The sequence below is a fragment of the Vicugna pacos genome, chromosome 11 (genome assembly GCF_048564905.1).
Source record: "Vicugna pacos chromosome 11, VicPac4, whole genome shotgun sequence".
Lineage (NCBI taxonomy): Eukaryota > Metazoa > Chordata > Mammalia > Artiodactyla > Camelidae > Vicugna > Vicugna pacos.
In genome coordinates, this window is record NC_132997.1 from 78462229 (window position 1) to 78486337 (window position 24109).

General features: G+C 47.6%; 2 protein-coding genes across 4 annotated transcripts in view; one reads left to right on the forward strand and one right to left on the reverse strand.

Moving 5' to 3' along the window:
- ARL3 (ARF like GTPase 3) overlaps positions 1-3504 on the reverse strand; it is a 28199-nt gene extending 24695 nt beyond the window's left edge. Inside the window, exon 1 of the mRNA XM_006210460.4 lies at positions 3376-3504. Coding sequence (XP_006210522.1) covers positions 3376-3378 — 3 coding nt within the window. The 5' untranslated portion in view covers positions 3379-3504. The remainder of the gene's footprint in view (positions 1-3375) is intronic.
- A 78-nt stretch (positions 3505-3582) lies between these two features.
- On the forward strand, positions 3583-23239 carry SFXN2 (sideroflexin 2). Of its 3 annotated transcripts, none has more exons than XM_072971799.1 (13): positions 3583-3683; positions 10743-10825; positions 13727-13911; positions 14092-14262; positions 15200-15298; positions 16377-16452; positions 16755-16840; positions 18126-18186; positions 18554-18620; positions 19250-19299; positions 19613-19662; positions 21131-21178; positions 22023-23239. In XM_072971799.1, the coding sequence occupies exons 1-13, from the start codon at positions 3629-3631 to the stop codon at positions 22126-22128; spliced, it is 1137 nt and encodes a 378-aa protein (XP_072827900.1). In that variant the 5' UTR covers positions 3583-3628; the 3' UTR covers positions 22129-23239. The 3 variants fall into 3 exon arrangements, with proteins under 3 accessions (XP_072827900.1, XP_006210521.1, XP_072827901.1); XM_072971800.1 differs by lacking the exon at positions 3583-3683 and adding an exon at positions 3759-3810; XM_006210459.4 differs by lacking the exons at positions 3583-3683; positions 10743-10825 and adding an exon at positions 3730-3810.
- The last annotated feature ends 870 nt before the right edge of the window (positions 23240-24109 follow it).

Here is a 24109-nt window from a genome sequence, read left to right on the forward strand (position 1 = left end):
GGTCTGAGTTTTGCAGTATAAATACAAGAAAGTGAATTTTTAGTCAGAATAGCCACTCACTCATTCATTTATTCATTCATTCATTTATATTAAACACCCGTAACGTGCCCCAAGAACAACAATGAGCAAAACAGACATGATCTCTATGCAGAATTGTACTCCTATGACATTGAATAAGGGCAATTTAAGAAACAAGAACTTTAGTTCATTGTATAGTGTGTGTTATCAGCATCCATGCATACAAGTTATCTGCACCCTGGTGGACGGAATTGGTCTGACTCAGAAAACATTTAAACAAACTTTTCTACAGGCAAATCATGAATAGTGTGCTATTGACTATGGAAATTTTATCTGCCTCAAAATCAGCTTAAACTCAACTACTGGCAGAGGCATGGTGCACTGACCTACAATGATACAAACTAGGTCATTCAAAGAAACTGGGGTGGTGGAGAGGGAGAGAGGAATGTGTTGGTATATGGAAAATGGATGTGGCTGTGAGGAAGAGTGAAAATGTAAGTATTAAAATTAGTTACGGGGAAGGTACAGCTCAGTGGCAGAGTGCAGCATGAGGCCTTGGGTTCAATCCCCAGTATCTCCATTAAAAAAATAATAAAATAAAATAAAATAAGTAAGCCAACTTCAAGTACACACACTCCCCATAACTAGCTTAAATGTAACTGACTTTAATGTATTTTTACCTTACCAAAAAAAAATTGGTGCTGCCCAGTAAGACCTTAATAATTTCCAGAAACATGGCTTTGAAAGGGAGAACCTCACCGAAACTTTGTCTTCTTTCTCCTCTCTCTACTAAATAAATACAGTGTTTCCTGAGGAACATAATAGGGGCATCTCCTATTATTGAAGTGGGTTCCCACTTCATCAAAGTCCTAGTGAAAGGAACATGATGGGCTTTAGAGTTTCATAGACTTGTATTCAACTTCCCTATGTATAACCTCCCCCACAGTTCCATCTAGAAAATGGGAACAATATTTATAGCTCCAGAAAAATGCTATGAAGATTAAATGAAATAATACATGTAAAGCATGCACATAGGAGGCACTCAAAGCAGTAATTGTGTTTATGTTTTTCTACTCTTCACTGACCATTTCGGACTAGAAAACATAATCTTGGGAACAGTCTTCAAATGTCAAACATGCTTGATAACTACCACTAGGTTTATATATATATAATATATATAATAATCCATAATAATTCCTGAATGAAGGACTCATGTATTAAATAACAGTGATTAGTTACAAACAAAAATTACTGTCATTTTAGTATTTCACCTGCCTTGGTATCCCAAGTCAGGAATAGTTGACCCTAGATGTTTAAAGAAACCAATAACAGTTTTTTGTTTGCGTACTCCAAATTAAAAAATTATAAATATGTATTAGTCATAGCTCAAGGATTAAAAAATAATAATAAACCTGGGACTCACTCTTCACTTGTACAGTTACAGGGCTCAGGGGATACCAGATGTGACACACTTAATCACAACACTGACCATTTAAATTCCGTGTTCCACTTTCAGTTCTAAAAATAGCTCACACTTTTGGAGATAGGGGAAAAAAAGTATTTTGGAAACTAGATAAAGAATCCTGAATAATTTGTTCTAATTTCTTATTGTTCATTGTAAGAAAAAAAAATCTGTCTTGCTCATTGAATACAACATTTGTATACAACAGTGTTGTATACAGTGACAATTTGTTGTATACAGTGTCAATTTGCACCTGGAAACATGAGCCATGGTTAATTTATTGTGGTCTGTAATTATAAATTAAACAATTGTGGAATTATGTAGTCCATTTAATTGATAAACTGGGAAAAGTTAGCCAACTTCAATGTGTTTATGAGGACATCTCTTTGTTGGTTTGGTATGTCTTTTTCATGTCAATTCTAGTTATTTTCTCTGTAAATATTTATATTTGTATTCATTTGTTGAGAAAAACTTAGCCTTTGAATGGACAGCTCATGTATAAACGATTAATAAAAAGCAAACATGTAAAAATCTGTTTAGCCTGAGGTTAAAAAAACTGCAATGTAGCAAGTGTTGAAATGTGATTGGCAACTTCAGATCAAATAATTCTACTTCTTTAACAGTCTGATGTTAAATCAATTGAAAATTTTTTTCCTATCAAAATTTACTCATTGAATAATCTGACCAAACGTACATATATTTTTCCCTTGTGGACATCGAGTGTTTTCTTACTTCATAAATCAATTAGAAGTGGTTTAACATTTCTAAAAGTCGAAAAGAGACTGGAGGTGGGGCAGGGAAGTAACTAGAAGTTTTGAGTGCTAGCTCTTTGCAGCTGGTAAACCAACCAACCTGCTCTAAACGCTTCAAAATCAATTCTTTTCTTTGACTAGTTCTAAAACCACTCAATTCCATTTTAACATCCTCCAACTAACTGCAGAGAAATCAGCAAGGAACAGAGCATCAATGGTCAAATATGTCACACATCATAATTTACAATTTGGGAAATCTTTAATTCAGTCTGATCAGAAAAAAGGCTTGCCCCAAATTGATGGCTACTCTCCAGTTTTAATCTGCTCCAAACTGAGATTAAGACCTTTGGTTCTCTATGGTCATATGCAAAAGAAGGTTACAGCAGGTTCCGAAAGAAATACTAAGGACCAGACAGCAAATCTGCCTCCACTGACAGAGATTAATTAAGTATTAAACGGGAAACGGGCCATCACCAACAACCAGACCTTGGAGAACCCTAGCAAAAAAATAACTCGGGACTGCAGAAGCGCGCCCGCCACGCACACACTGAGAAGACGTAAAATCCAGTAGGCACCCCTTCCCAGGGGCACCTCTTTGTATCCTGGGGTTTATACCCTTCCCCCTAGAGGCCCGCGCATAGCGAGGAAGAGAAGAGCTGGGCTACCATCTCCCCTGGTACAGCCAGCGCGGCCTGAAATACAGTGGCGCTGGCCCTTCTCCCCTCTTTTGGCCGGGTGCTGACGAACCCCACTTTCCTATGGCGCGGAGAGGCCGATTCCCTGGGAAGATCTAAGCCTGCGTGCAGAGACTGCTCTCCGCAGCAACTCGGATCCGCCCTCATTCCAGTCCCCAAAGTAATGATGGAGCCCAGGCTCCGTAAGGGGACAACTACGTACTCTTCCAGCCCATTCCCCTAGTTTCGGACCCGCTACAAGCCCCGCCTTCCTCCCCAGGCCCAGATCTCCCTCCAGGGCCCATGCTCGGGGCTCCCCGCCGTCCCCCGAAATCAATCCAGGACCCAGACAGCAGGCTGAGCGCCAGTCCATTCCTGCTTGGCTTTAAACACAGTGCCCAGCCTTGGGCCTGGGGAAGGGAGGCGGGTGACCGACTGGCTCCAGAGGGACCCGAGCCCCCACACTCACCATCCTCCCGCCGAGTCCCTCCTCCTCCACCTCCTCCTCCTCCTCTTGCTGCCTCCCCCGTTACCAGGGGCAACTGCTGCGGCGCCGCCCCCAACGTCCCTTGCACGCACAGCGGAGGCGCAAAGCAGCAGGACGGGGCGGGGTCCAGCTCCGCTTTCCTCAAAGTGCGCAAGCGTGCCAGTGTGCCCGCCTACTGCGCAGGCGGGCTGCTGGAGCGGTTGGAGGCGGTGGCGGGCTGGTGGGGACGCAGGGAATGGTGAAAACTCGCCCACGTGGCTGGCTGGGGCCGCCCGGCCTGTCATTGGTTGGTAAGGAGGGGCGTGGGGGCGGGGCGAGGGGCGGTTCCCGGGCGGAGGCCAGAAGTGCTTCCCGGCCGGCTGCCAACGCGGGCTGCATCTGGTAGCAGCTGTCTCAGTGCATTCCTCCCGGGACCAGGTAAGGAGCCTTGGGAAGAGGCCGTCTGCCACATCTACCTCCAGTCCCCACATTCCGGGAGGGAGCTTGTATTTCTGTGTTGACACTACCCAGACTGGGCTGCGGCTCGGACTGGGCTTCCACCTGCCGAAGCCACGTGGCACGAGGAGGGACAACCTGTGGACCTCTCCTTTATGGCCCCCAGCACTTTCGTGTGCCTGGCTGGGGGACGGGGGCGTCATAGGTTGCGTACCCATCTCCATACACCTGAGTTAGAATCCGAGCTGGAGGAGTCCCGGTGGTGGGAAGGCTGCCTGTCGGAGCGCAAGAAACTGCCCGAGAATTGGCCCTGAGGGCTGGGGTGAGCTGACAGCGGGGGTGAAAGGCGTTTTGGGATGGATGGTTTTGCTGAACTACGTTGGACCGGTGGGTGCACTGTCTGCAATCCTAAGGAGGCAAAAATGGGCCTGCACTTCCAGGCAAGAAAGAGGTATTCTGGGTGCTACCTCCCACCCCTTCCCCGTGCAGAGGACAGGAAGAATTCCCTCATTTGTGCCAGGTCCTATTCCAGACTCTGGAGGCACAGCAGGGGGAAATTACATGGCAAACTGCGTCCTTCCTAGTGAAATGCTTTTCATACAAAATTTCATTTCATCCTCACAACCCTAGAAATTTTAAGCATTAAGAGTGGGGACTTGAACCCAGTTCTGACTTTTGAGGAAGTGCTTTTAAACACTATTCTTGTATTGTCCAGGTAGGAGGAACAGAGTGGTTTATACCTGAGATGTAAACCCAGAAGTTTTTAAGAGCTAATAAAGTGTTGGCACAGATGATGTTACAGCTGGAGGTTTGCAGATGGTGTGTGTGTGTGTGTGTGCATGCGCCTCATTGGGTTCTTGTGAGGATTATATGACTTATTCTATGTCGAGTACACAGAACACTGCCTGGCACACAGGAAGTGCTATATGGGGCTTAGCTATTATTAATAGTTCCATCCCGGTTTTGGACTTTGCTTCTTTTACGACTAGCAGGCTTTCCAGTCTAGTTAAGATCATTCGCATGAAGGCAGATTTTCCTCAGATGGTCCTTAGCTTTTTAGGCATTCAACTAAAGTATTTTTAAAAACGTCTGCCACCTGCATGCCTGCTTCAGATCCTTGGAGAGAAAACTCAGTTCAGAACCTTGACTAAGGAGGTACAAGATGAATGGTTAATTCAGAGCATACACTCCTTCCATCCACCCATCTCTAGCCTGCTGTGTGTGTGTGTGTGTGTGTGTGTGTGTGTGTGTGAGTGTGTGTGAAAAAGGCAAGGCAATCTTCTCTTTCTAAGTTGCCTGATGTCTAACATGGTTGCCTCGGAGTCACATGATTTTACATAGGCATATACTACCAGGACCTGTCGTTTAATTATTAGTCTCATTCTCCAACTTGCTCTAGGCAGCCTGGACGCCAGCTCTCACCATCTCAGTGGTCTTTGTGTCTGAACTTCTTGAGTCTAACTGCCTTGATCTTCCTCTGATGGGAGTACCAGCAATGATGTTTTTTTCTCCTAGTATCTAAGGAGTCAGATAGGGAAATCTTGGGTTACTTCCCCCTCCTCCCTTGCAAGAGGATACCCCAGAAGAGGTTTGGAAACCTGTTTTTTAAGTTCTTTGGGGGTGCTAATTAGGTTTATTTATTTATTTAAAAAAATGGAGGTACTGGGGATTGAACCTTAGACCTCGTACATGCTAAGCATGCACTGTTCCACTGAGCTATACTCTCCCCCTTGTTTTTTAAGTCCTGACAGTGTTTGCCAGAGCAAATCAGCTCTCCCTGGAAGGATGAGCATTACTTTAGGAGAGGGAGTAGGTTATTTCATTGTTTTTTCCTTTCTCTTCCCACCCTTCCTCCCACTTTCCCTCCTCTTTCTCTCTCTCTCTCTCTTTCTTAAGACATGTGCCTTGTAGTGGATAGAGGACCTCTCTAGGTGACCCTAAGCATTGTGACTTTGGGAAAATAAAGTCCCAGCTATTGTTAGATCTTTGAATAAACAGGACTGGATCTGTTTGTTGTTCATGTTTATATCTGCCTCAGTGCAGGACCATGTGTGCCGCAGCTGCTCACCATGCTGGCTCAATCCATGTGAACCTTCCTAGGCATCAGTTTCCTCTTCCGTAAGCTGAGATCTTGGATCCCTAATGTCTTTGAGTTGTGACATTCTCTAATTCCGGAAGGAAAGGGAAGTATTGGTTAACCACCTGTTTGATTTCTGCCTCTCCCCTTGTTCCTTATAGTGCCTTGTTCCTTTTAATGGAACTCTGGACATGATAGTCACCTTTTTAGGAGGTATTAGATATGACTCGTGTGGGAAGAGGGAGCTTAACTGTTGAAGAAAACTTGGAGACCAGATAGGACTCAGTCTAGGACGGTTAGACAAATTTCAGCTTTGTGAAAGAAAGCCTCCTCTTCCTTTTGTAACCAAGGCAGTTTCTGCGTTTGACCAAAAAAGAGAAGAAAAAAAAAAAAAAAAAGAGGAGGAGGGTACATCCTTGATGCCCAGAGAACCCAAGAATAGGTTGGAATACACTTCAGATAGGCAGGTAGTGTTTTTAGAGGGAAATGAGGGCTACAACATGAACCTTACCGTTCGCCAAGGTTGGCAAATTTTATGCATATAACTGTAAATAACAAGAGTTACAAAAGCCCAGCCTGCTGCGAAGGACAGGATGCTACGGGAGTAAGTACCAGAAGGGCTTGAGTTTGCCCCGAAGGAGTCACAGAACTGTCCCCACTGGGAGGCAGTGGTATGGTGGGGTAAATGTTGAGACATAACATTTAGATTTTTTTTCCCTTTTGTTTTACATAAGACAAGGACTGGGCCATTCCTATCCTGACCTTGGTAACAAAGGCAAAGTTTCTTGCTTGATATAGCAAATGATTACCCCTTCACATAGAGGTGCTTGCATTATGAAAAGCAGAGGACTTTCCAGTGTTGGGTTCTTGGGTTGCGGGTGGAGATGGATGTTTGAGATGGGTGTGTGTGTGTTGAGGGGAGGCCCACCAATAGCGTTTGGGACCATCTCCATCTGGTGGGAGTTGGGGCTCTGTAAGCCAAGGCAGCGTGCGATCCTTTCGCTCTTGTCAAGTGAGGGAAAGTGAGTTCTTTCCCCCCTCCCACTCCTGGGTGAAACACCTTTGGTCTTTGGACCAGCCTGCAGGAGCCAAGTCAGCCTGTCCCGGGAGGTCAGAGCCCAGGGCCTTCTCGTGGGCTCTGTGGTGGAGCAGGAGGGGCAGAAGGCAGAATTCCAGCAATGGACAGCTGCTGTGGGGCTTCTGACTTCGCCAGAGGTTGCCAGAGGTTGCTGCTCCGCTTCGGAGTGGAGTCAGGGCCCCTCAGGGGTGGAAACCATGGTGGGCCTCTCCTTCCTCTTGGGGAAGTGACTTACTGGCTTGCTGAAGTCACTCCTACACAGACACAAAATCTAAAAATTGACCACTGCTCTACCTCTTTCCCTATTTCTTGGCTCTACTCTTGCCTCCTACCTCTCTGGTGGTTCGATTGATCTCATCTTTGGGGGCTTCCTTTTTCTGGGTTGCCTCTTAAATGTAGTGATTTTTCAGGATATGTCCTTAGCTTTCTGCTTTTCCCAGTCTGTATGTTCTCCCTGGGAAACTTTATCTTAAACTACCTCAGTGCTGCTCACACTCTCTTTTACTTCTAACCTAGACCTCTGTGCTGGCTTTTAAACATCCAATTGCTGACCAGCTGAACTTCTTCTTCAGCAGATACTCTAATTCTTGCGCTAGGCATGGGGGCAACAGTAGGGCGCAAAATGGACCCAACTCCTGGCTTCAAGGAGCGTATGGCCTAGTGGGGGAAGGTAGGCATTAATTAAGATAAAACCACCGAGTATCATGACAGACTGGCCAGGCTCTCAAGAAAAAGGAGCCAAGACGGCTTATAGCAGAGCATCTGATGTAGCTGCATGGAGGGAGGAAGGGGGTCCTTCAAAGGATTCTCTGCGGAAAGGAGGTTTAAGCCAAGAGCTGAAGGACAAGTAGATGCTTCCTTGCAGGTAACTCAGACTGTCTCTGGAGAGCAAAAGTCTACTTTGGGGCCCTTGAAGTTCTTTGCTAATGCACCTGCTTTTAAAGCTGCTGTTTATTCTGAGGTAGCTTTGCTGTAATTTCCCTCTGTCATAACCCATGGATCTTTATTAAGGCAGTAGCCTTGAGTAGACGTCTCCTTTCATTTTACTACATAATATAAAACTTTTATTTTTGACTGGGTCTGTGGCTTCCATCAGCGATTTGTTTCCTTTCTGTAATACGTAAATGCTGGTTGTGAGTGCTTTTGGATTTAGGTGATCATATAACTCAAGAAGATAGCCTTTTTTTTTAATTCTTTTTTTGTTTTTTTTTTGTTGGGGGAGGTAATTAGGTTTATTGACTGATTGATTGGGGGTACTGGGGATTGAACCTGGGACCTTGTGCATGCATAGCGTGCACTCTGCCACAGAGCTGTACCTTCCCGCCCCCCCTCCCCGGAAGATAGCTTTTTAAACCTTGCTCAAGCCATGCCTGTGAACTTGTGATTGAATATATGTGGAAAGTCCTCAGTTAAGGTGATTTGTTCCCTCAAGAAAAAAGACAAATGACCTAGTAGTAGAAGATATACAAGTAAATCTGAAAATTATTCCTTAAAAAAAGAAAAAGGATGAGCAGGTGTTATTTAGTGAAAAGGGGAAGGAATAGCCTTCTGGACCGGCATTTGCAAAGGTGGCAGCCTTTGTGTTTAAGAAAGCCTCAAAGCACTTGAAGCTCAACATGGGGAAAAGCAAACTCACTGTTTTCTCCCTCAAAGCCTATATTTCTGTATTCTGTCTTAGCACATTATTGCCTCAGTCAGAAACCCTGGTGTCACTCTAGATATTTGTGATGGATCAGTTTAGCCAGGCCAGAAAAACTGCCCAGGACTCCCTCTCTGCTGTGTTTCCAGTTGGAAGGGGCTTTGAGGGAGAAGCTTCTCCCTCACACACACCTTTTAGTTATTTGATCAAACACTGATTTAGGTGCTGTGGTGAAGGGATTTTGCAAATGTAATTAAAGTCCCTAATCGGTCGGCTTTGAGTTAATCTAAAGGAAGATTATCCTGGGTGGCCTGACTTAATCAGATGAAATCCCTTTAAAAAGGGGCTAACCACCCCCCCCAACCTGGTCAGAGATTCAGGAGATAGATAGATAGATAGATAGATAGATAGATAGATAGAAAATCTACTGATCCTGTTTCTGTGGTTGAGCCCTGAGTGATAAAGTATTCTTCCTGTACCTAGTCATTCAGCAAATCCTCACATTCTGCTGCTTTCAAAGCTTCTCTCCTTTTGCTCCTCCTCCTACTTTGGGTGCCTCTGGGTTCCTTTGAGCCCCACTTCTTCTTGCCTGGATTATTGGCGTTCCCTTCCAGCTGGTCTCTGCATCCTATGAGGTCCTACCACACCCTGTTTATTATCACATGATCGCTCAGATCGTTCTTTTCTAAACTACACATGTGATCTTGTCACTCTTCTTAAAATCTTTAAATGGTTTCCTGAAATTTTCAGGCAAAAGTTCAAAAGCCATAGCTTTTTTACGTAACCCGATTTTCTCTCCTCTCTTGGCATATATATTATACTTCCTTTGAAAATATTTTTTCGTGCTTGTCATAGAGTTTGCAATATACATTTACAACTAATCCAAGTTCACTTTCAAATTACACTATCCCACTTGACTGGTAGTGCAAGTACCTTACAATAGAATCTTCCCAGTTCTTCCATCCCATCCATGATAGCATTGTTGTCGTTTGTTTCACTTATTGATAAGCTGTAATCACCAAATACATTGTTGCTGTTATTGTTTTGAGCAAACTGTTATCTATTTGTTAACTATTAAGAATTAGAATAAGAAAAGTAAATATTTCATCTTACCTGTAATTATTCCTTCTCTGACACTCTTTCTTTATGTAGGTCAGACTATATGATCCATATTGTCTTTCTTTCTGGAGAACTTCTTTTAACATCTTGCAAGTCAGGTTTATTGATAACAAGTTCCTTCAGTTTTGTTTGTCTCAAAAAGTCTTTATTTCTACTTCATTTTTTATCTGTTTATTTATTTTTAATGAGGTATAATTGATTTACAATGTGTTTGTTTCAAGTGATTCAGTTATACATATACATACATATATTTTTAGGTGCTAATAGCCTAATCTTGGTATATTTGGATCAGTTTTTTCTTTAACTCAAAAGAAGTTAGTTTTTCAGGAAGGGAAAATTAATTGAGTTTTCCTTTTATGTGGCAAACAAACCAAAAACCCTCATTGAATTCTTTTTATTTTGGGGGGTGGGGGTAATTAGGTTTATTTATTTTTTTAGTGGAGGTACTGGAGATTGAACCTAGGACCTCACACATGCTAGGCATGCACTCTACCACGGAGCTATACCCTCGTCCTGAATTCTTTATTATTTATTTATTTATTGAAGTATAGTCAATGTACAATGTTGTGTCAGTTTCTGGTTATATATATTCTTTTTCAGAATCTTCCATTATAGATTACTACAAAATACTGAATATAGTTCCATGTGTTATACAGTAGGTCCTTGTTTATCTGTTTTATATATCATAATGTGTATGTCTTAATCCCAAACTCCCCACCCACTTTGGTAACTATAGTTTGTTTTCTACGTCCATGAGTAGAAATACTGGTTTGTAAATAAGTTCATTTGTATCATTTCTTTTTAAGATTCCACATGTAAGTGATATCAAATGATATGTGTGTTTCTCTCTCTGACTTACTTCACTTAGTACAATAATCTATAGGTCCAACCATGTTGCTGCAAATGGCATTATTTCATTCTTTTTTGTGAATGTCTATTTTTAAAGGATAATCTTGCTAGATGCAGAACTCTGGGTTGTTATGGGGTTTTTTTTCTTTCAGCTTTAAAAATATTTCATTCTACTCTTGCTTGCGTGGTTTCTGAAGAGAAGTCCGATGTAATTCCTGTCTTTGTTCTTCCAAAGGTAAGGTTTTTTTCCCCCTCCCTTTGACTTCTTGATTTCCTTTGTCTTGATTTTCTGTAGTTTGAATATACATGCCTAGGTGCAGATTTCCTAAGAGTGGTCCTGCTTGATGTTTTCTGAGCCTCCTGGTTCTGTAGTTTGGTGTCTGTCATTAATTTTGGAAAATTCTGTCATTATCACTTCAGATATTTCTTCTGCTCCTCTCTCTCCTCTCCTTCTGGTATTCCCATTATGTATATGTTACACCTTATTTAATTGTCCCAAGGTTCTTGGATGTGCCATTCTGTTTTTGTTTTTAATTATTTTTTCTCTTTACTTTTCAGTTTGGAAATTTTATATTGACACATATTCAGGCTCATTGATTTTTTTCCTTGGCCATGTCCAGTCTACTGACGAACCCGTCAAAGGCACTCTTCATTACTGTTACAGTATTTTTGACTTCTAACCTTTCCTTTTGTTTCTTTCTTAGCGTTTCCGTCTCTCTGCTTAATGTTGTCTGTTTGTTCTTGCAAGTTGCCCACTTTCCCGCTGGAGTCCTTTGCATGTTAATCATAGTTACAGTTCCTGGTCTGATAATTCCAGAGTCTCTGTCATCTGGTTCTGACGCTTGCTCTGTCTCTTCAAACTGTGGGGAGGGTTTTTTGTTTTTGTTTTTGCCTTTTAGAATGCTTTGTCATTTTTTTTTGTTGAAAGCCAGTTGTGTATGAAGCTTTACATTTTTCTGGAGGAGGTGTTAGGCTGTGATTCCTGTCTGCTGAGCTGTAGTTGTCAAAAGTTAAATTTCCTCCAGTGTCCTTTGTTTCTGTCTCCCCTGTTGTCTTCGGGTTTCTGGAGACTTCTTCTTAAATAAAGTCTGAGACTTGCAGTTCTTCCTGCTGTTACTCAGTTCTCCCTGTTCTTGTACCTGCCCTGTGCCCCCTGCAGTGTGAGGGGAGGGAGGTCTTCTACAGCCCTGGGGACAGTGCCCTGGAACTTTACAGGTCCTTCCCAGGCTCCCCTTTAGGTGAGATGAGACAGGAAGGGGCTGGAGCCGGGTATGTCCCTTCCCCAAGTCAGTCAGGTTCTGGTGAAACCCAAGGTGGTTGGGCTCTGGTAAAACAGGCTGGGCTCCTTTGAGGGCAGGCCTTGTTAGCAACTGCAGAGGCCTCTGGGTCTACTTCAGAACAGTCACTCTCCCCATCTTCCTGCCAGAAGCACTAGGGGATTTTTGTCTGATTTTCACCTTGAGAACCTGGTGGGCTTCTGGAGGTAAAACTCACAAAAGTATGTCTCCGTCCCACCCGCCACTGAAGACTGAGTCCCTGCCACCGAATTTTTAACTCTCAAGCTTGTCCACACTGAACTTCCAGAAATTTGTCAATTACAGATTAAGTGTTCTAGTGGTCCTTGCCCCAGTGTCAGGCTTCTGCTCCCTCTAAGCTGTCGTTCCGTGTACCTGCTTGTCTCTTCAAGCCCTGCCTGGGGGCAGTGGTTTACCCTGTGACTTCCATTCTCCGATGGGTCTAGGATGACCTGCTGACTTTCAATTTGTTCAGCTTTTCTCCTGTGAGGACAGGCGTGACCACTTCCCAGCTCCTTGCTTGTCAGACCTACCTTAAAACTTTTCAAGTCACGGATTCCAGAACCCAATTATAGGCAAGGGTTCTGAAGTCAATTAGGCTGAATTAAAATCCTGGCTCCGCCATTGGCTAGTGCCTGTGTGGCTTGGGAAAGTTACTTATCTGTGCCTTGGTTTTCTCATCCATAAAATGGGGTTAAACTTAAGAGTCTCTCTATCTTAGAGGGTTATTGTGAAGGTGAACTCAGATAATATATGTCAAGCACCAAGCAGAGAGCAGGAGCCCCGTAACTGTTGGCAGGTCACCATTGGCAAATCCCCCCGCACACCGTGTGCTATAAACGCTGGCTCTTCTTTTTGCCTGGCATACCTCTCCATCCAGCTAACTTACACGCTTCCTTCAGAACATCGTTTATTTCTTGTTCCCACAAAGCATGTTCAGAATCCCTTGTCCATTTTAGATAAGGTGACCTTATAATTTATTGTCCAAATTGGGACACTTCTGAGGGTGGAAAGTGTTGCTATTAGTAATTCCCCCAGGACAATAGCCCCTGACAGTCTGGGAGATGTGGTCATCTCAGTTGTAGTTCTCTGTCTTTCCGCTGCTCCCAGTGTCTGTCAACAGCATTGTTCACACCACTGTCCTTGCTGATTGGCTTGTCTGTCTACTTCCTGTTCTGTAGTTCCTTGAGGGCAGATGTGATGCCTCACTCACAGCCATGGCCCAAGATCTCTCACAGGGCCGGTGTGCACGCCACACACACACACACACACACACACACACACACACACACACGCACGCTGGAATGAAGGCAATCATACCATTTTTGTTTCTATCTTTGTCTAAAAGTGATTGTTCCTACTTTTAATGAGGTCCCGTGCCCCTTCCTCCTTCAGATTGGTCTACCCTATCTTCTGGGGCCATACTCACGTTCCACCTCTTCTGGAAACCCCCCTTGATTACTGTGTCCCCACGTCTCCGCCTCCTCTCGTCTCCTGTGCTTATTGTTGCTGTACCTGTTATCTGCTGTTTCACAGGGAGCTCTGGTTCCTGTCAGACCCAGCTCCCCAGGGGCAGGCACTGTGGGGTCCCTTTTTCCAGGCTCCCCCACAGCATGACCAGGCACCCAGCTGGCCACCAGTGGGCACTCAGGAAACACATGTGGGTGCCCAACTGCTCAGACTGGTGACCATTCACTGGGCCCTTCTCGAGCTGAGTCAAATGATGCTGGTGGCAGGTGACAGGTGACAGCAGCCAGTCTGCAACAGCGGGAGGGGCTCAGGGTCTTGGGGGCAGGCTTTGATTTGATTCTTGAATCCTCAGTTTTTGTTTGTTCCTTAAGTCCGCAGTTCCATGTGTGAGCAGGATGGAGGCTGACCTGTCTGGCTTTAACATCGATGCCCCGCTTTGGGACCAGAGCACTTTCCTGGGGCGAGTGAAGCACTTCTTCAATATCACGGATCCCCGCACTGTCCTGGTACCAGAGCAGGAGCTGGACTGGGCCAAGGTGATGGTGGAGAAGAGCAGGTGAGCGGTTAGTGGAACGGGCTGGAGGCACTGGGGCGATGTCGGTGGGTGCTCTGGGGGGAGGTGGGAACTGGAGATGAGGGGATAGGCAGAGAGCTCAGGGAGGACGGGGAGGTAGGAGCAGGGTGACTCGGGATAGGGGGATGGGAAGTAACTCTACCTGTTGTCCTTGGGTGGCAGGTTGGGGGCTGTGCCCCCGGGCACCCAAGTGGAGCAGCTGCTCTATGCCAAGAAGCTGTACGACTCTGCCTTCCACCCTGACACCGGGGAGAAGATGAATGTCATTGGGCGGATGTCCTTCCAGGTCCCCGGTGGCATGATCATCACGGGCTTCATGCTCCAGTTCTACAGGTGCGCCCCGGGGGCCAGGCAGTGCCAGGCGCAGCTGCCTGGATCTGTCTGCTAGGCAGGGAGCCCTCCCTCCCAAGATAAAGTGAGAGCCATCTTTATCGAGCCCTTGCCAGATGCCAGGCACGGTGTGAAATTCTTGGCATGCCTCACCTCACTTAATCTCAGCAACCCAGCAGAGAGGTACTATTTTCATCTCCATTTTACAGATGAAGAACTGAGGTTCTAGAGAGGTTCTGGAACTTGTGCAGGTTCACACAGCCAGGAAATGCCGGTGCCCGGCTGTGTGAACTGAGCCAGTCCTCTCTAGAACCCTCCACGAATGAGTGATCCTCATTCCCTCTTTAAAAGGTATTTATCCAACAGTGGGTTTAATGTGTCTTTATAGTGTAATATCAAGTGAAAAAATAGGAAGACCCTTTCAGCCCAGTTGCGGAAAGAAAACTTTCTTTGTAGCTGCTGGATGTGTGACCCCTCCTCACACCTCCATGCATTCGTTTACCCAGTCGTTGAGCCAGGCCTGGGACAGGTGTGGGAATATAAAGACTTCAGTAACTCCCCTCAAGGAGCTCCCAGTTTTGTTGAGGAGACCAAGAAACAAACAGTTACAGTTCAGTTTGCAAAGTGGTAGGTTGAGGGGAGAATATGGATTGTGGGAACAGAGAGCATGGATGACTAACTGTGTCTCAGGAAGGGCAGGGGAAGGGTCAGGAAGGTTCCAAGGAAGAAGAGCTCTCTCAGCAGAGCAGGATCCAGCCATATACGGAAAGGGAGAGGGGTGTGGATGTTCCAGGCAGAGGGGCAGCCTGTGCAAAAGCCCAGGTGCGTGAGGGAGCATGGGAAAAGCGTGGGGAGTGGCAGGTAATGTGGTTTGACTGCCGTACCTCAAGCCCTCCCTTCCGTCCTCCTCTCTGCCTCTCCGGGCCTCCCTTCCCGGCAGGACGATGCCAGCGGTGATCTTCTGGCAGTGGGTGAACCAGTCATTCAATGCCTTAGTCAACTACACCAACAGGAATGCAGCTTCTCCCACGTCACTCAGGTAGGAGACCTGGAGCCCAGGCTATCTGCGTGGGCCTGGAGCGGGTGGCTGTCCTCTTGCCTCCAGGAAAACTGCCCTTCTAAAGGGTTCCCGCCTGTCCGTGCTCTGTGGCTGTGGTTTGCCCTGGGTGGGTGGCCAAGTTTCCCTTTTCAGGGTTTGGAAGTATTAGGCTGACTAGAAGGGTATCTTTTTTCTAGACCAGTTGAAGACTTGTTCCTTCATTCGTTCATTCTACAAATACTTCTTGAGTGTGTACTAGGTGCTGGGCATGGTTCTAGGTGCTGGGAATACATTTGAGTAAGACGTGTGGTTCCTGGAGTTTTAAGGTCCTTTAAGAAAACAAGCATAGTCATGGGGGAGGGTATAGCTCAGTGATAGAGTCCATGCTCAGCACGCATGAGGTCCTGGGTTCAATCCCCAGTACCTCCTCCATTCAAAAAATAAATAAATAAATAACCTAATTACCACCCCCCCCAATAATATAAAATAAAGAAAACAAGCATAATCATGGGGGAGGATATAGCTCAGTGATAGAGTCCATGCTCAGCACGCATGAGGTCCTGGGTTCAATCCCCAGTACCTCCTCCATTCAAATAAATAACCTAATTACCTCCCCCCGCAAGTAATATAAAATAAAGAAAACAAGCATAATCGTCTCAGATGGTGACTGCTGCCATTAAGGAAATAAACAGGTGACAAAATAGAGAACTGCAGAGGGGCATCCGTGCAGACAGGCTGGTCTGGAAAGTCTTTTCTGTAGATCTGACATTTCAAGAGTTTTGAAGGGTAAGTATTTAACCATGCAAGAGCCCAGGGAAGAATTCCCTGGATAGGGAGTGGCAGCATGCAAACGTTCTAAGCAGGAAAGTGCTTGGCCTGTTTATGGAGTACTGAAAAGGGGCCAAGGGGGCTGGAGCATCTGAGTGAGTTGGGGGTGGGGGGATCACAAGATGAGGCTGGGAACAGACCACATGAGCTTCTCAGGCATGAAGCCATGTTTCCAGATGTTATCACTGACTATGGCCGTGCCCTCAGCCAGCAGGGCTTCCCACTCCCAAACACCTCCTTCCTCCACTAGGCAGATGGCCGTTTCCTATATCACAGCCACAACCACCGCGGTGGCCACTGCTGTGGGCATGAACACATTGACTAAGGTAGGTCTGGGGCGGCTAGAGGCATGGTGGCCACTAGGGGGCAGCAAAGTCTTAGGGAAAATCTTTTCCCCCAGGCAGGGGCTGTTTCCCATTTGGGTGCGTTATGGCTGGCGCCCAGCCAGGTGGTGGGAAGTTCAGCAGGGCTGTCCCCAGGCTAGTCTTTCTTGAGCCTTTGAGGAAGTTTGGGTTCTCAGACTGGGTTTCTGGATGCGTGGCAGTAGTGAGGTCTGATTTCTTGTTTTATTGTCCTTAAGCTCTCTCTATTCCCACCTTCCACTCCCATTGTTCTCTTCCTCCAACAGAGAGCCCCACCGCTGGTGGGCCGCTGGGTGCCCTTTGCTGCTGTGGCTGCTGCCAACTGTGTCAACATCCCCATGATGCGACAGCAGTGAGTACAGGGATCCCTCTTCCCTACAAACTGCGAGGTTAGCAGGGAAAGCCAGGAAACCCAGGCAGTGTGTGGCTTCTTGGGGCTGAGGTGGATGTGGGGTGAGCTGCCCCTCTGAAGGTTCCCTGAGGACTGGCTACTCCAACAGCGATGTGGCGGGTGACTTAGGTCTCATCTGTGATGAGTGTTGTGGGAGTCATTTTTTGGACAGCGTGGGATGGGGGCAGCTAGGATGGACCTGTGAGGTTTTATACTAGATCCTGTCTAAGCCTTTCAACTGCAGCTGTATTTAAGTTGTGAACTCTGCCTACTTCCAAAGCCCTGGGGGTGGCTTACAGAATGAAATGTAGCAGAGCAAGGTGTCCAAAGATAGAACAGAGCCAAGAAGCTTGGAAAGAAGCCAGAGGGGCAGATAGATGTTTACCAGGCACTGGGCTCTAAGCAGCACAGCAGGAAAGGTAAAAGGAGAAACCCGCTTTGTCTCGCAGTTCTTGTTTCTTGACTAGAGAAGGTGTAGATGTCCCCCTGTTATAAAACTTAATGAGGTGATAAACGTAAAGCACTCAGAATAGTGCCTGGAATGTAAGAACTGCTGCATCAGCATGAGCTGTATCGTTGCCACTGTTGTCACCCTGCCTTCGTCGTCAACACCAATATCTATAAGGTGCGTTTTCTTGGGGCTGGTAGCAAGTGGAAAGTTCTCACAGTCACCCCTGCAGAAAGTGCACACTACAGAATAGTCGTGTGTGTACACTGCTCCCGCCTCTTTCGCTCCCCCATCCAGTTCTTTCCAGCGAGTGAATGCGCCCCAGACACCTGCATACTCCTGGACAGAGCGCTGTCAGCACCGGCCTAAGAATAACAGCTGGAGCAGCTCCTGCCGGTGGAGCGGGCACTGCCGGGCACTGGACTCGGCACTTTGCCGCCTTGTGCTGTTTAATCCCCACCGAGTTCTGTGAAGTGGGTGCCATGGTTATCCCCATTTTGTAAATGAGGATAACTCTGTGTTTAGAAGGATTAGGAAACGTGTTCAAGATCCTACACTGACACTGCAGTGTCCAGATTCAGCCTAGGCAGTCAGGGCACAGCTGCCCTCTCTGAGCCGCTGCCCTGGATCCCGTCTGAAATCCCAGCCTCCGAAGTGTGGAGGGAGGCACTGGGGCCAGGCTGCAGGAGGTGGCTTCTGAGAGCTTGAGTGCCTTGACCCTGGTCCCCCAGTGTGTCACATTGGTGGCAGGCTTCCAGCACCCATTTCCCAAGTCTAGCACCTCCTGTCTGTGTTTAGGGAACTCATCCAGGGCATCTGCGTGAAGGACAGGAACCACAATGAGCTTGGTCATTCCCGGGTGAGCAGAGGCCTGCCTTTGGGGTGGGAGGATGGAGTTCCCCCTCGTACCATCTCTGGTTCTTAGTGGTCAGAGCAGGCCCCGGCCCCACTGTAGGACTGAGAACCTTCTCCCTGACTCCATCCCCCTTCCCCATCGATTTCCCCTGCATGTCTCTGTTCATGTCTTTTCTCCAGCATTTCTGGTCCTGAAGCCATAAAAGTTTGGCTGGGTGGGAGAGGGTCAGGTGAGGTCACTCAGCCCCTGACAAGTCCATCCCTTCCCCTTTACCAGCTGAGACTTGGCCCTGAACCTGACCCAGCCCTCGGTGCAGCCTGTGGATACTGGATAAGGTCATTCCTGACAACTAACTCTTTTCTGCCCTCAGAGAGCTGCGGCCATAGGCATCACCCAGGTGGTTATTTCTCGGATCACCATGGCAGCCCCTGGCATGAGTAAGACGGGGAAGCCCTCCCATCCTGGGGTACTCTGGAATGCGTGATGGAGACCTCAGCCACACTTTGGGGGTGGGGTGGGACCCCAGCCTCCACAGCCCTGCTTCTTACACTGGTTTGCATGAGTGCTGAAAGCCACAGCAGAGCCATGCTCTAATTCCTGTCACATCAGTTAATCAGAGATTTCGTGGAGAGTTATTTTATTTTCATTTAACAGACATTCCTTAAGTTCGTCAATGTGCTGGACACCGTGTGGGTGCCGGGGAGACAGTGATAGGGGAAAGAAGTCCCCTGCCCTGGTTTTTGCCTCCAGCAGGGACAGGATACAGAGTAGGATACAAAACTTGCTTCCGTGAGCCTTCAAAGGTAGTTTTGAGTTTGGGGAAGGACGCCCTGGGCCTGTGGTACGTGTCCTTCTGTGTGTGCAGGTTAAGAGATGTGGGGAGCATCTTTCTACTGGGCCTTTGGGGAGGCATCGGGTGTGACCGTGCCTACACAGTCATTCATTCTTTTCCCACATAAAAAGTATTTTCTGGAACTTCACACTCAGTCTGTGATCTGACTTCAGAAAGGGGTCTTGGGGGGGGGTCTTACAGCCCAGCCCCAGCCTTTCCCCTGGTCTCTTCCAGTCTTGCTGCCGGTCGTCATGGAAAGGCTGGAGAAACTGCATTTCATGAGGGTGAGTGGATTCTCATTTGCATCTTCCCTGCCCAGAGTGCCCCGACCACACCTCTGCGGGGGGCTCCTGACCCTCTTATCCTTCCCTCTTGCTCCCACCCTGCACCTCACTCAAGTAGGGCCCGTACCAGTCCCTGCAGGTGGCCCATTTCTTGGTTTCTTGACCTTGTCTGCAGAGACCAAGAAGAACCCCAGTCCTCCCTGTCAGAGCCAGGGTTTCACTCCTGCGGGTTTCTAGCTGGCTGACCGGCGTGGGGTTCACTTGAATGGATGTAAGTCCCACATGGGTCTCTCTTTGGTCTGTTCCCTTGCAGAGAGTCCGGGTCCTGCACGCTCCGTTGCAGATCATGCTGTCTGGGTGCTTGTGAGTAATGCGTTTTCTTGGTTTGGGTTCTACAGTGGTTGGGGTGCCCAAGATCTGTCTTGTGTCACTGTCACCCACGTAGCGCCCAGGCTGAGGATGCCTGTGGCCCCTCAGGAGCACTCTCACCCCATCTTTCTGAGGACACCAGGCTGGCTCCATGAACACCCCTGTGTGGAAAGTGGAGCCTGTGGGTGCCCTGCTGTCCTGGGGTCTCCCCTCTGACCTTAGGCCTGCAGCAGTTTTAGAGAAGAGACAAAAACAATGAGATCATCTCACCCAAAAAAGAAATGATAATCACATGATGCGATAAGGGGTTCCTAAGGCCGGTAGTAAACTTACACAGGGTTACGTGTCAGTTATATCTCAGTATCAAAAATGACACAGCCCGGGCCCATGAGGTGTCCCAGCCCCACACAGGAGGAAACACCAGGAGTCAGGGCAGGGTCCTTAGGAGCCTGCTCTTGACTGGACGTGTCCACACGTCCCAGGGTTCCTCATGCTTTGCAGGACCGCAAGGCGAATGACAGCAACCCAAACTAACATGTGTGGGGTGTTTTCCGTGTGTCCCCACTGTGCTAATGTTTCACGCCTATAATTTCACCTCATTCCCTCAGCCCTCAGGGTAGATATACCTCGACAGTATATGTATTGTCATCATCTCCTTTTACAAATGAAGAAACTTGCCCAAGCAACTATAGCTGCTAATCACCAGAGCTGAGAGCAGATCTTTAACGTTATGCTAGACTGTCTTCTGCTAACTGAGGTCCCTCTGAAGGAGCAGTTACCGTGGGCTGGATGCCTCACACGTGTTAGCTCACTGAATCCTCACGCTAGGCGCTCTCGCTTTCCCTCTGCCGGCTCAGAGGGAACTTGCCCAGATGGCACAGCTAGGGAGTGACAGAGCTGGGATACAGACCCAGGGCTGTTAGACCCCAAGTGCTGCAGACGTGGTCCTGGACCTGCATCCTCTGAGAGCTTGTTAGAAATAAAGACTCTCACACCCCTTCCCAGACCTACGGAATGAGCGTGGCATTTGAGCAAGCTCCTCTAGTTACTCACATGCCCAGTGAAGGTTGAGAAGCTCTGCCCTCACTGTTCTCCAAAAGCCCAGGTGTTCAGCGAGTGTAGGAGCAGGACCCTGCCTCCACACCCCTCACTACTTTCCGTCAGCGGATGCTTGTGACCTTCAGGGCTGCTGTTCGTGCTGCCTTGTGACTCTACTGTCTTCTTCATCTGCTTGAACAATGGTGGGTGGGGGGTGAGCGGTAGTGGGTGGAGAGGGACTGATTTTATCCCGTGCTAGGGTGAGTCTCCAGGCACTGAGAGACCAGAAGGGCTGGAGGGAGAGGAGCTATGGGCCCAGTGAACGGGCATCTCCCTCTTCCTTTGGGAGGCTCAGAGATGGCGTGTGGGTGGGTCTGTGAGATGCCAGATGCCCTCTAACGCTTTGGTTTCTTCTTTCTCCCAGCCTCATCTTCATGGTGCCAGTGGCATGTGGGCTCTTCCCGCAGAAATGGTATCAGCTGTTCATTCCTCACTTTGTTTCCCTGAACACCCCGTCCCTGCTCTCCCTGACCTGCCTGCTGTCCTGAAGGAGAGAGGGAAGGGCAGGCAGGGCAGCGTTTGTCCAAGGACAAGTGCCTATCAGCCTAAACTCTGGGCCTCTTAACCCCAGGTGAATGGTAAACCAAAACAGATATTCCAAGGGGCAGAGGGATGAGTTACTCATTCCCAGTGGAGCAAAGGCTGCCTTGGAGAGAAGGTTGGGGAACAGTAAGAGACTTTCTGTCCCTGCTGGTTAACTTACTAGCTACATCCCCCCTGGCTGGATCTGGTCTTTGAAATTGAACAAAAGGGTAGGTACTTAACTCTGGACAATGTTTGCCAGAGGGGGCTTGGCTTGGGCCTCTCCCCTTGCATGTCCTGGGAGGGGCGGGCAGGGGATGAAGAGAGATGATGGTGGGCGGGAGGCGGGAAGGGAAACATCAGACCGGGGCAGGGGGTGGGGGTTGGGGGAGGACTAGCTCAGGAGACCAGCTGTCGCATGAATATATATGGAGAAGATGCCTGTTTCCCCTGTCTTAGTACTCTCAGCTCAGTGTCATCTGCTACACATCTCCTGTGTGCTGAGCACTGTGCTTGTAATCTTGTGGAGGAGATGGAAGTTTAGCACCAGGGAGAATGAAGTCAGGGCTCAAGAGATGTAAAAGCAGCATAGTGTGGTATACAGAGGCCAGAAGTAATTCTGATGGAAAAATCAGGAAGGGCTTCTTAAAGGTGGCATCTGAGTTGGACTTCGTCTGAGAGTAATTTGCTGTTCGTCTGGGTGGCATGCTCATAACCCCCTTTTCTCTTCTCAGCGAACTGCCAGTCTCCTATCTGGAACCAGAGCTCCAAGACAGCATCAGGGCCAAGTCCAAGTATGGAGAGCCTGTGCCTTATGTCTACTTCAATAAGGGCCTCTAAATGCCCGCCCAGCGAGGACCAGCCCGTACCCATACTTACCAGTGCCTCCTTAGCCACCGTGGGTACCTGTGCCCTCATTCCTCTTGGCCGACAGGGCCTAAAGGCCAGGGTGGATTCGGGGAGTGAGGGTGGGGTGGGAGGATGCCTCATGCTTCCACCCAGGCACCTAGATTTATGGGACTCCAGGGGATAAAAGTGAACAAAGGGAGAAAGGCCACGTCTTCTGTCTGCCCTCCCTGAGCCCCGCCCCTGCAGACCAGGAGCTGAGACCCCCGCAGGGAGAAGTTGCTGGGACCTGTGGGAGACACTCAAGGACACCATTTGGAAAAAGTAGGAACCCTTTGGGATTCTGGTTCTGGCCGGTTCTGAGGAAGAGCCTGCCTTCCTCCTCATCTGCTGGGAACCTTCACCCAGCAGCTCTGGCTCTCTGGGGAAGGGGGAGGGAAGAAGCCGGGTCACCTCGAGGCTCCTCAGAGCTCTTCCCCGCTCTCCTCCCCAGGGCCCCTGGTCACAAAGCTTCTTTGGGAGTCTTGCTAAACTTGAGTTTATCAGGCACCCAGGAGTTCTTAGTGTGGAAAACAAAGGACCCTGGGTGAGGCAGCAGTCTCGTGGTGCTTCAAGCCCTGTCTGTCAACACTGGCTTTGTTCTCCAGCCCTGAAATCATACCTGCTTCTACTTCTGTGTGTCTGAGAGATAAATCCACTGTGAGTAAAAAGGATGTCTGTAGGCATTAACTGCACATTTTAGTGGGTATAATTTCCTGGCTACCTCCCTTCCTCAGCCCATTGGCTTAAACACCAAAGAAAGACTGGTGTGTACTGAATAGGAAAGGGAAGTTTTATTTGGACACCTCTGAGAGGAAATCAACCAGGACCAAAGAGCCTTAAAGGACACACAGCAAAGCGCAGCCGCTCGCCCTTCCCAGCCTGGCAGCTTTCTCAGGCTCCTGGGGGAGGGGGTTGTTGTGGCTGACGTGGGGCCAATGTCCGTATGAGTTTTGTCTAGTAGAATTTACTGACTGATCAAAGGATATTACTGTGAATCGAACACATTTCTTGGAAGAGCACAACGAACTGTCTGCACACTGAGTTAATAAAGCCTGGATGGAAAGCAGGCTCTGGTCTTACTTTGGCCATGGAGTGGGGGAGGATATCGCAGCTCTAAAGGGAAACTGTGTGGTGCCCGGAGGCCCTTGTTTGTCTTCCTTACTGCAGAGGAAAATCCACCTGTCTTAGCTTGAGGCTCCAGAGTTCTCCCACCACCAGAGCTGTGTTGCTCTGGGGCGGGAGTTGGCAAACCATGGCTCGAGGGTCCAAATCTGCCTGCTACTTGTTTTCGTGTGCTTGGGAAACTAAGAAGGGTTTTTACATTTTTTAAAGGTTGTAAAGAAAGGAACAGAATACATGATGGAGCCCCTATATATGTGGCATGCAGAACCTAAAATATGTACTATCTGACCCTTTACACAAAAAGTTTCCCATACTCTGGAGCAATGGTTCTTAACATGCATCGAGTTCACCTGGAGTACTTCTCAAAACGCAGACTATAGGGCCCCATCCCTAGAATTTTTAATGATGTGGGTCTGGATTGGAGCCTGTGAATTTGCATTTCTGGTAACTTCCCAGTGATGCTGATTTTTTTGGTCTGGGGACCACAACTTAAGGACCACTACTCCTGGGAGACACTCTAAAGAGAAAGGGCCTCCTCCCTGAGGTCAAGGTACTGCCCGTAATTTGCTTTTTTATCCATTAAAAACATTAGAATATAATTCATATAACATAAAATTCATCTTTTTAAAGTGCATAATTCAGTGGTTTTTTTTAGCATACTCACAATGTTGTGCAACTATCACTACTGTCTAATTCCAGGATATTTTCATTACCCCCCAAAGAAACTCTGTACTCACCACTCCCTATTACCTTCATCCTCCAGCCCCTAGCAACCCCTAATCTATTGTCTTATTTCTATGGATTTGCCTAT